This window comes from Hyaena hyaena, unplaced genomic scaffold (genome assembly GCF_003009895.1).
Source record: "Hyaena hyaena isolate Hyena2069 unplaced genomic scaffold, ASM300989v1 scaffold_74, whole genome shotgun sequence".
NCBI lineage: Eukaryota > Metazoa > Chordata > Mammalia > Carnivora > Hyaenidae > Hyaena > Hyaena hyaena.
In genome coordinates, this window is record NW_024080706.1 from 3,205,363 (window position 1) to 3,217,717 (window position 12,355).

Consider the following 12,355-nt stretch of genomic DNA (forward strand, 5'->3'; position numbering starts at 1 on the left):
TGCTCACGCCACAGCCAGGCCCACACGCACAGGGCCTGTCATACAGCCATACTGCTAGGCCCAGCAGAGATTTCCAAAAGAGATCCATATTCTTCCTTTTTATCAAGGCAATGACATTTTCCGGGCTATTCTAGAACTGGGGAAATAATGACAATTCTAGAAGTGGGTAAGATGTAAGGACTTCTACATCCTTCCTAAACAAAAATCAGTGAAACTCCAGTGCTTGGCACTGAATTTCAAGTTAAGAGGTTTCATCTGTTGCCACACCTAGTAAAGTAAAAAGCTGTAGCTACCTAATAAATCTAAAACTGAACAACCAAATTGTACCGTCAGAATGAAAAAAAAAATACACTTTTGTCAACATATTAATCTTGGTCAATAATTATGAATTTATTTGGTAGTTTTATAACCCTCTACTGGCCTATACTTAGCATGTAAAACCAAGAGTTCATTTACAGGATAGTAAAAGCATAGCCACCATGTTCATAAATTTGTTTTTTACATTTTGATTCCCAAAGCAAACTTATTAATGTTGATAGACCTCTTACCTGACACTCAGCAAGCGAAGCTCTATTTAATAAAACTCCCACAAGTCCTGACGGACAGTTCATACAAAGGAACAAAACTCAGGTACCATGTTCCTGTCCTAAGTAATCTTACATATTCAACAAAAGGGTCAGCTTACCAAGCTTTGGGAATAAAAGTCAAGAAAAACAATTCATCTGTTTTCTAAATTTTCCCGAGTCCTGACCAAAGTTCTGCTTTGAGCACAAGGAAGACGGCACTTTGGAAAGCAGAGGCAGCATGAATGAAAAAGACAGAAATGGGGGAGCTTCTTTAATTCTAGGGTTGTGTTTAGGTCAGAGGTTGCTTGGGGAGCCTGAGAGGCTCAGTTGGTTGAGCAGAGACCCAGCTCAGGTCATGATCTCACAGTTCGAGGGATGGGGCCGAGAGTCAGGCCAGGCTCTGCGCTGATAGCACTGAGCCTACTTGGGACTCTGCCTCTCCCTCTCTCTGCACCCTTCCCTTCCCTCCCCCCCACCCCCACACTTGAGTTCTCTCTCAAATAAACATTAAAAACAAAGTTGCTCTTTAAGGTTCTCAGTGTTTATAGTTGAGATAAAATGTAAAAAAAGGACTGACTAGTACTACTAACCCCAGACACATCTGATTTCAAACTCAAACCAGGCCTGCGGATTAGTTCTGGTCCTTAGGTTCAGAAGGCAATGGCAACAGAAATCCACACAAGGGGCAGACGTAACTACATTCTGCCTGTTGAGGTTTCTGACACTTACTTCCCAGGGCTCTAGCTATTTCTGAAAGGATCAGTGAGCATTTGACAGAGTAAAAGAGCTTAACGGGCTTAGAGTACCTCCTCCTCCGTCCCATTAGGTTGTTTTGAACATACGAAAAAAAAAAGCTACCCATTAAAATAGTTACAGAATACAAAATCCAACATAAATACACAATTGCAAACATCATGGTGGTTCTTTATTTAGATTATGTTTTCAATGAGATCGTGCCTTTAAATAGGAGTTTCACAGCCCATAATCTACTGTCCTTCATTTGTTCATTCATGCATTCATTTAATTCAAATAATACAGAGGTGAGGATGGGGAGAAGTCACTGGGGTGGAGGCTGGGAGAGGAGAAAGGGAAGACTGCAGCTTTAGCACAGAAGAGATGACAGAAGTATCAGTCTTGGTCAGGGAGGAGAACCTTCCCTCAGGCCTGCAGAATGTGCTGACTGAAAAGTCGAATACAGGCGAAGGGTTATAGGCTCTCCTTTGTTAACAAAGCAATTTACAGTCCTCTTCTAATGTCCAAAGCGTTCTAATATCCATGATCACATTTAATCCCCACAGGAAGCGTGAGTCATCTTCCCGTTCTACAGATGAAAATGCTGAGGCCCAAGGGACAATGACTGGCCCAATATCACACAACCAGTAAGAAGGCAAGAGAGAAAAGACTCCAACCCAGATCTTCCTCTGAATCAGAAGCTTTGTGCACCATCTTACCGCAGTATACTTAAGTTACTCAAGTCAGGCAGATCACAGAAGGTCAGGATTGGAAAGCAGTTTAAAGATCAAGTCTAGTCCTTTGATTTTACATGTGCCAGAGATATGTACTAACTGGGGCAAATCAGGACCTAAGAGAAATGGAGTCACAACTCTGGTTTCCTGACAGCTCCCAGTCTTTCCACTCCACCACCCTGCCTCAAAGTTAAAAGAAATACAAATGTTACACACATGTAAACTGGGGCATGCCACAGGTCACTGGAAGTCCAACAGCAAACACCTAGTCCCCCTGAAACTCAGCAGGAAAGGTGGTGGCAGCAGCACCTCTCTGCCCAGAAATCTTACGGTTTTGGAGAAATGAACACAAGCGCCTCCACAGAAACAGAGCTGCAAAATAACCCATTTGGAATTGTCAGCCGGTATGTGCACACGCCTAGTGTGTCAGACTTATTAATAACTTTTCTTCAGAGAAAAAAGCTCTTACGCACCTGCCTACTGTATTTATCAGTGAGACATCCTTACCAAAGTATATTATTTATAGTTGGGTAATATGGTTACAGGAACAATCACATTGTACAGCTTGCTTTAAAAGTACTGAGATTTTCAAAAAACATCTAGACTGGGAATCCATCCACCCAACCACCCAAATGAGGGCTGACAAAGTGGCAATTACTGTTCTAGACGTTCATTCATGAGACCACCAAATAAATCTTAACAGCCTTGCTGTGATGGACCTAACTCTCAAGGCGCTTAGTCTATCCACGGTGAAGTACTACAGCCAAATAAAATCAGCACTTTCATAGAAGATGCTTGTGTCCACAAACCCGTTAGACAGAAAATCATGTCAAATCCAATCAGAATACATTATATAGAACCGGTTCAATTCTGAAGGATAATTTACACTCCAAAGGGTACATATCTTGGAGAGAGAGCTGTAGGGGAGAATTCCAAGGAGATGCTCGATAAAACATTTCCTGAATGACTAAATGAACGAAACGAATTTTCCTGGCCCTTAGTGATAATCCTGTGAGATTCCTGGAAGAAAGTAGCCCACTTATTTTCAAAGAGCAACAACACAACTCAATATGAATATTGTGATTCTGAACTCTGCCTCCTTCATTGTTGGCTTTGCCGTTTGGAGACCACCACCACCAGTGGTCACTGAGGTAGCAGGGGTGGGGGGGCTTGAGAGTCCGTGCAGGTCCCTGTAATATATGCATCAAGATTTCAAATGGCCAAAACTTTATCAATTCAGGAACACGTGAGGGGAAAGAAAAAAAAATCTTGTAAAGAGTTAACCCTTATAAAAGAAGGCAAAAAGAATTTTTAGGATTTGGGAAGAATGACTACAGGAATGCTGATCCACCCCATATATTTCAGGATAAAGCTCCTCTTCTTCATCCTTGGACCAGGAGGGACAAAACTCCAAACACTCGGAGGCTGAGGCAGGCAAAAGAGTGCTGAGGTAGGGGAGGGCGCCTGGCGGCTCAGTTGGTAAAGCACGGGACTACTGATCTCGGGGTGTGAGTTCAAGACCACGTTGGGCATGGAGCCAACTTAAAAGAGTGCTTGGGCTTCTCGGCCTGGGGAATACCATTCACCCAACAAGCTACCTAACCTCCGGAAACAATTCCAGAAGAGACCTCATTGAAGACACTATAAAAGACTTGTGGTTTTGTTCTTTAAAAGTTCAACTTACTGAACTTTTAGTCCCTTCCAATGAAACCAGGGAAGATTTGTCCTTAAGTATTAACTTTAATAATATGACTTCTGGCCACATAACGCAGCACACATTTCTGACTGCAAGTAAAAAACACCATTAGAACACAGTTTGTAGAGCATATTTAGAGAAATCACATTCCCAACGTAACCATTCCCTCTCCTGAAGCTTGTACCACACGACGGAGGTCTGGTCTTACAGGGTGACGGTTCCTCTGGTGTCCACCACACCTCCTGTCCCACCCGCCCCCCAGCAGCTTGAAGATTCCTGGCATCATTTCCCTTTTTGCTGTTCCAGCTCTTGGGAGTTCACTCCAGCTTCAATGGCTCTGCTTCTAACATAACGTCCCTGTCTAAAACACACACACACACACACACACACACACACGCACGCACGCACACACCTTTAATTTTTTTTTTTTTTTTTTAACAGAGTGGGTCATCTGTGAGACCCCAACTACCCTTTTGGTCACAGGATAGGTCAGGAATTCTGGTCCCTGAAGTTCCTCAAAAAATACTCCTCAAAAACCAGGGATTTTCTATGACTTCCTTATCCAAGAAATAAGTGAGCTTACACTACACTATTTTATCTGAAAACACTTCAATCCATTTCTGAAATTCAAATCCAAACAATACATCTGTGTACTGTATCAGAGTGAATGTTTCAGTAAAAACTCAAGACATTTGTCTTCTTTTATGCTACATCAACATATATATTATTTAAAAAAATAGTTCCTCCTAAACTTTCAAACCTTAAAAGTCAAAGAATTTTCTTTCTCTAGATTCTGTAAGTCATAACTGCTATCATCCAGGCTCAGGAAAAATCCTGTATAAAAGAATAAGTTTTTAAAAATCAATTAACTCTCCTCTAGAACGAAAGGGCTCTGGGGCTCTGGCTAGGCCAGGAGGGAGAAAGCAATAAACAGGAGGGGTGAAGGGGTAGGGGGCGGAGGGGTGGGAAGACTATCTATAGCCCTTCGAACACAAAATAGCTGGGGGAGGAGTGGGGGTCCGTGCCAGAGAAGGGGGAGAGTCTCAACACAGTCACGGCTCGGTTTCTCATTCTTGGGTGGCCGGCAGATCCTCTTGGGGGTCTGAAAGAAAAACTACCCAGATGGTAGAAGAGAGGCCCCCACCTCCTGGGAGAGACAAGGCAGCTACAATCAGGACACAGTAAGGGTGGACACATGGCAGTTCACCCTGTAAAAGCCAAGTGCTACCTAGGAGACTCAAGATAACAAGAAGCTTCTTGATTTGTAAACTTGCACTCATAAATACAAACCTGCAAAACAGAATTGAATTCAGTGCGTTTTTCAACAGTGATACACAATACTCTTCCTTTTGGAATCAGTGGTGTTACACAGAAATGTACTAAATAGGCATTTTCCAAAGCAACATTATAGTTGAGAACAGGTATTCTGTGTCAAGAGGCTAATACTGCTGCTGTAGCACGCGCACGTGTTAGGGTCTGACAAGGGTCTTACTGAGGATGGCATCATAGTAGGGACTGAAGACCATCTTGTTATAGTTGACCAGGCGGACAAATTTAACAGCAACTTCCTCCAGCTCTTTCTGAATCGGACCCAATCCCCCAGGGACCGTTGGCAAGGGCTTCTGATGGCCTGAGGCAAGGTAGCTTTCTAAGAAGATCAGGATTCGGGAATCTGTGATAGAAAAGAAAGCAGTCCGTTGTTTTTTGTTCAGGACTTTACAAACTTCTAATTAGGCTTCGGTTTTTATCATAAACATCCCTTTTTCAGGAAAGTCCTCCCTGCCCACCTCTAGTCCAAGAACCCACAGTACTTTGCCCTTCTGAACACTCACCCCATTCGTAACACTTCCTCTCCCGCACTAGATAGTTCCAAGAGGGAAGAAGCACGCTCTTCTTGTTCCTCATCCCCTCCCTCAAACCATCCAGCACCCAGCACAGGGCCTGGCATGAGTCCTGGCCCCCAGTAAAAGCTCACAGCTCCAAATACATTTGGAAAGGAAGAATATATCCACCAATGAACAAAGGGAGACTAGACTGTTGACAGGTTTTGCTCTCTGAGGAGCAAGATAGTGTCACTGAGAACACCGTGAGCCATTATTGAAGATCCCATAAAAAATGTGGTGGGAGAGGACTATAGCAGGGATTACAAGTTCAAAACCAAAACAAGAGGAGCTCCCAGGTGGCTCAGTGAGTAGAGCGTCCAACTTTTTCAGCTCAGATCACGATCTCACAGTTTGTAGGTTCGAGCCCCGAGTCAGGCTCCACACTAACAGCACGGAGCCTGCTTGGGATTCTCTCTCTCCCTCTTTCTCTTCTTCTCCCCTGCGATCTCTTCCTCTATTTCTCAATAAATAAAAACTCTAAAAAAATAATGCCTACAGTGGAAGGCCATGGAGTTGTGGGCATTTGCAAACTTGGACTACTCTGAGGAATTATTTGGGCTGATATTTTTGTAGCCCATTTCTATGAAGCTTTTGCACTGTCCTCATCAACCAAAAGAATATGCAAGCCACACCTCATGCTGATTGTATTACAAAAGCAATAGGGGCATCTATACTAAATGGGTTCTTTCAAACTGCACGCCCACCCCCTGCTCTGCGGGACCCTCTCAGGTGCAAATGACCTCGGGACCCCAGTACACACTGACTGAGCAACTGCTGACCAGATGGGTCCCATCATCCCTGCTCCAAAGTCAGTTTGCTTTCCTAAGGTTCTCAGAGCTAGAAGCCTCACCGAGACCCAGAGATCCTCATATCATTCCTACCCCAAGGCTGGTTTTTATCCTCAGGTCTGTAACTGGCTGTTACTAAACAGCCAAGATGGCAGGGAACAGAGTAGCTTATTAGCCAGCGGTCTATTTACTGCACTTTCCTGCATCTCTACCAAGGGCAGTCACATTAATCCTGATGATCCTTATATCTCTGCAAGAGACTCCTCCCAAGTGGCTCATAGATGACATCATGCCCTATACATGATGGGATGAAATCATTTGATTTTTAAAAAACCATCAATCCTTGTAACTTTTTCCATAAAATATTACTTAAGAATAAAAAAGAAGTCATGGTATTAGAAGCGGGCTCGTGCCTCTGGTTCAGGCTCTACTCCAACCTGGAATCTGATAACCATGGATCCTTCAGCCTTTGCCTGAAGCCTGCTAATATTATTTATGTGTTGAACACATATCTAGTTTCATAAAGAAGCTAAAGGATTATTTTAAAATTAAATATGAATTTTTAAAATTCGATAACTTTTTTTATAATTTCATTTTTGAGTAATCTTCTACAGCCAATATGGGGCTCAAACTTAACAACCCCGAGATCGAGTCACATGCTCTACCAACTAAGCCAGCTAGGTGCGCCAAAATTAGACAAACACTATATTCCTTGATCGACCAGAATTTTCCACAGTGTGACTGCTGTGATGATGAAGAGGAACAGCCAACACACGGAGTAATAATTTTAATCACAGCTCCTCTCTCATGAGTACTTCCGATGTGAAGCCCGACATGGTGACAATCGCTTTACGGGCCTTGTGTCCTGCAGCTCTCCTGGCAACTGTGTAGGGTTGTCGGTGTTACCTCCTTTGAGAGATGAGGGGACTCAAGCATCGGTCACCCACTCAAGATGCACAGCAGGTGCTTGTGAAGAAAACCTGTGCCCCCTCATTCATGCTCACCCCATATCCTGAAGACTCCAGCACCAGATGTAGGTGAGGGCAGGGGGTTCCCATACCAAGCAATTCTCTGAGTACACCAGCTGGGTGTACTCAACTCTGACACTATCTGGAGGGAGTATCACAGGTCAAGGGTTCAGTCCCATGAGGCCACCCACCTCCCACTTCAGATGCCAACCACAAGCAGTAGATCCCCAGAACACCCACAAATTCTGTCTTATTTGGCTATAAACTAGACGTTCCCATGACCTCCTCTTCCTTGGATTTTCATTATTTGCTAGAACGGCTTACAGAACTCAGGGAAACACTTATGTTTACTGGCTTATTATAGAATAAAGGATATGGATACCGATGAAAACTGGAATAACAGACACACAGGCTGAAGTCTAGGAGAGTCCGGGGGGCAAGAGCTTCTGTGGAGTTGGGGTACATCAACCTCCCATTACTTGGCTACATTCCCTAACCCAGAAGCTCCCCAAAACCTGAACTTCTGGGGTATTTGTGGAGGCATTTCCAGCCCCTCTCCCCTCTCTTGAAGAATGAGGGAGTGGAGCTCAAAAATCTAAGCTTGTAATCTTGGCTTGGTCCTTCCGGTGACCAGCCCCCATCCAGGAGCCACCCAGACTCGCCTCACTAGAACAAAAGACACTCCTATCACCCAGGAAATTCCAAAGGATTTAAGAGCTCTGTGTCAGGATCCAGGTCAAAGACCAATATTAGAACAAAAGATGCTTCTAGTGCTCTTATCACTTGGGAAATTACAAGAGCCTTAGGGGTTTTGTGCCAGGAATGGGGGCAGAGACCGACCCATATATTTTCTATTGCCTCATAGTTCTGGAGCAGGGTTTTGAACAAAGCCTGTGATTCCAAAGAACAGTGACAGCTGCCTGGTCACTTGTCCAGACGTCTAGGTTGCCCTAACTGCATGGTGGTGGTTAATCACTTTCCCCTCACTCACTGGCACTCATAACCTATCAGACCCTTCTAGACTTCTTCAGAGGGGCCTGTGTGCCAGCCCTCCAAGGGCACATCCCTGCTGCCCGTCTGCACCCAAACATACCAATGATCCTGCGGATGGGGTCATCGGGACTGGCCACAGCCTGGATCTGGCCCTTGAGCACGGTCTCCTTTTCCGTGGTAAAGGGAGTGAGCCCACACAGGACAAGGCAGCTGCTCACTTCCAGGCAGACTTTCTCCCCAACGGCAGTCAGGGCATCCTTCAGATGGAAGGAGCTTGAGCAGAGAAGGGAAAAGAGAAGGCAGAGAGGGCCCATAAACAAAGCACACGTCTACCCAACTCAAGCCCCGTAAGAGCCCAAGTCCTGATAAGACTCACAATCACCAGTGCATGGACTGTGTTCAAAGAGGAAATCTGTGACTCTCTCCCCTGCCCCTAACCTTTCAGGCTGTGTACATCTGACTCAGGGGACTTTCTCTCTCTCTCTCTGCTAGAAAGAACACTGGGAACGGGAGGGCTCGGACTATACCAGGGCTAACCAACTTCTAACTAGCATCTATGTGGTGAAATAAGGCTGGATTTGGCTTAAGAAGATCTTGAATACCACTGGAACAAAACACAAGAACCCAGAAATTAGGTAGCTGTGAGAGGAGTGGGAGAGAAACTTTTCATTGGATATCTTTCTATCCCTTTTGATTTTTGAAACACGAGAGTGTATTAACTATTTTAAAAGAATAAAGAAAACAGAATTCCAAAAGTTAAGAAAATGAGCACCTTGATTTCCGAGGGCCCTTGGGCTCTCCTAGAATATCTGTGGGGAGCCCTCCTGCTGGCCGGTTTTCTGTAAGAAGGGCACTTGCCTTTGTTCTGGGCAAATGAAATAGCGGAGCAAATGTACACAGCCTGGGGCTCGCTGCCGGAACCAGCTGTGTGCCAGACCTCGAGCGCCAGGGTGGGCACAGCAGTGCGAGGCTGGACTGCTAAGGAAGTGCCAGCCAGGGCCCCTCATCAGCGGCTTTAGGCAGCAGACAGAGCAGATCTGCTGTGGGGGAACTCAGGGACAGCCCAGGGCCACCCCTGTGCAGGGGTCTCTGCTCAGCAAGCCCCCGCCGGGCCCAAGTCAAGGAGCTCTGGTCACAACATGAGCACACACCCCTCACCATACTGAACACGTGCAGGCTTGGTGCATTCTTGGCAGGAAAACTCCGTTTTGTAGGGATGAGAATGTCTGGTGACATTCCCCTTGCGGAATCCTCTGAACTGACCCTGTCAGACACCGTGCTTACTTAAAACCATCACTCCACATGCCGTGAACCACACACATCACCCGATCGGACGTCACTGCAGGAGCAGATACAGCAGCTGCCCCCGCACAGGCGAGGGTTCGTGTGGGTAAGGAAACAATCCATTTACATGCAGCGCAAAACGGCCACAAGGAACGTGCCATGAGCCAAAGACTTGTACTCACAGCCTGATGACTCTGGGGAAACACCACCTGCTTCTTACAGGATCTTCCGCTAGGGCTGCGTTGCCCAAACTGTGAGCAGGTTGTGAAAGCAATTCACTTGGAAGCAACCAGTTTTGTTTTTTTTTTTAATGTCTTAAGACTTTTTTTCTAAGCATAGTTAGGAGAAGTTTCACTCTGTGAAGTTTTTATTTCAGCTACGTGTGCCTAACGAGTGTGCTGGGTCACAATGGAAAACCAATCTTGTACTAGCTGTCCTGGTCCTAAACATCCGAAAGCCGCTCTCCTGGAGGCCTGCGAACCCTACAGTGAACTCTAACGTTGTTCGTAGGAACCTGAATAAATTCTGCTGCAGTGAAAAACCAGGGTGTAAAGTTTCCTGTCACTTGTGAGACAGCGGTCCCAATTCTGCCCCTCACCAGCCAGGAGACCCCGTTCCAGACTGCTCTGTCACCTGCTGCCCCCCGCCCGGCCCGCAGGGGCCGCCCCACAGCCGGCAGCCACTTACGGCAGGTGCGTGTCCGTCAGCAGAATCTTGACAATCGTCTTGAGTTTCTCAGCAAAGTCGGCGTGGCTGGAGATTCCCGGGGCTGCCATGCTGAAAGTGACCAGCAGCACGGCTCCCAGGACGGTCAGTTGCTCAAGCTGGAGCTGGAGCTCCTGGAAGCGAGCCTGGTCCATCAAAACTGTCTGTAGGGAATACAAGAGAAATGGTCCCTGAGCTGGAGATTCAGGCTGGCCAGCAGAGGGCGCTGGGGCCACGGGCCTCCACAGATTCCCTCGGGATATCCTAGTCCTTTCGGACCTTTAAGCGGGGGCTGAGTGAACAATCCTTCCACCTCAGAGCCCCTTTGTCCTTAGAAAGGCTGAAGTAGAGCAAGCTCATTAAGAACCCGAGGTCAACTGACATTTCATAGCATAACCTCATGCGAATTTCTTCTACTCTCCAAGCCCTATGCAAACCGGGGGTTCCTGGGGCACCTGGGTGGCTGAGGTTGAGCATCTAACTCTTGATTTCTGCACAGATCATGATCTCATGGCGCCTGGGTGTAAGCCCTGGGTGGGGCTCTGTGCTGACAGCAGGGGGCCTGCCTGGGATTGATCCTCTGTCTCTCCTCTCTCTCTGCCCCTACCCCGCCTATTCTCTCTCTCCCTCTCACACACACACACACACACACACACTAAATAAAGAAACATTAGAAAGAGCAACAACAAAACGGGGATTCCTGCTTCACAGGGCTGTTTCAGGGACTGAAGACAACCACAGATATAAAGAGAAGTGGCAAGGCCAACACTAAATAACTACGCGTTTACCCTTCGACAGGAAAGAGTAATGAGGCACTGAGCTAGAATGACCAACTCGTCCCAGTTTGTCCAGGGATGTCCTGGCTTTAAAACTGGAACTCCCAAGTCCTGTCCCCAAGTCCCGGGCAAACCAGGCAGCCAGTCACCCTTGCAGAGCACTGGAGGGGAGGAGGGGAGAAGTTGCTTGAAGGGAGAGCCTACATTATTTGCCTTGGTTTCCCCTCAGTATCCAGCACAAAGGAGGCCCTCAAGAATCAGTAAGTGAATAAAGGAAATGAAAAAGAAATGGTAAGTGGAAAAAGGAGGAATGGCTGCTAACAACCTAAAGCCACCCAGAAAGCAGTCAGTGAGTGAATTTCCATGACTGCTTCCTCCATGTTACACACCTCTGGGTCCTACGAGGCCAATGTCCCCTGTGGGGGATAAGAGAAAGAGCATTAGAAAGGCTGTTTTTTTTTTGGTTTTTTTGTTTGTTTGTTTGTTTTGTGAGTAGGCTCCATGCCCAACGTGGGGCTTGAACTCATGACTCTGAGATTGAAAGTCTCTACTGAGACTCTTGAGAGATGCTCTACTGACTGGGCCAGCAAGGAACCCTGAGATAAGGCATCTGATCTGAGTTTTTACAGGTTAACCAAATAAATGTTAAGGGCCGTCTTGCTATAAGAGACTGACACACCAAATCAAAACATTAACAATTTAGGGTCTTAACCTAGAATGCTTCTGAAGAAGTAAAGACAACCTTTGAAGATTCAAGATCCCCTACTGTTAAACAGAGATGCTTCAACAGACTTAGCCCCTGACTTCATTTCTTTTTGTTACGCAGCAGCATCCCTGCTTTGGGCCAGGACTTGGGTGTAGGATACAAGAGATTTCCAAAGATTGATTCTGGGGGTAGACATCTGAGTCCAATGAAAACACCATCTTCCCCACAGCTGTTTTTTAAACGAAATGTCAGGCTGTGAACACTCCCCCAGGAGAGAACATGACACTATTTGGAAAGGAGCCTCCCTCTATCCCTTCAATTCAACACCCTCTTTACAGCCTCTTTTGGTACAAAACAGGGAACTCAGAGGCAAGAGGTGAAACCTTGGGCTTCCATCATCTTGAAAAAATAAGGAACTTAAATGAGAAAGATTTAGAGAAGTAGCAGTTCTGAGTCTGGAGATAAAAGGCCCGAGTGCCCTCAAAAATGAGAAGGCAGTCAACACAGCAAACCAGCAGTCTACA

The 12,355-nt window shown here is 46.0% G+C and overlaps 1 protein-coding gene across 2 annotated transcripts in view; it reads right to left on the reverse strand.

Annotated features, from left to right (window-relative positions):
- Positions 1 to 1,469: 1,469 nt before the first annotated feature.
- TCP11L1 (t-complex 11 like 1) overlaps positions 1,470 to 12,355 on the reverse strand; it is a 34,648-nt gene continuing 23,762 nt past the window's right edge. For both annotated transcript variants that reach the window (XM_039233363.1, XM_039233364.1), the window contains 3 exons: positions 10,332 to 10,513; positions 8,461 to 8,633; positions 1,470 to 5,400 (listed from right to left, as the gene is read on the reverse strand). In XM_039233363.1, the coding sequence (XP_039089294.1) occupies positions 5,198 to 5,400; positions 8,461 to 8,633; positions 10,332 to 10,513 (558 nt within the window). In that variant the 3' untranslated portion in view covers positions 1,470 to 5,197. The remainder of the gene's footprint in view (positions 5,401 to 8,460; positions 8,634 to 10,331; positions 10,514 to 12,355) is intronic.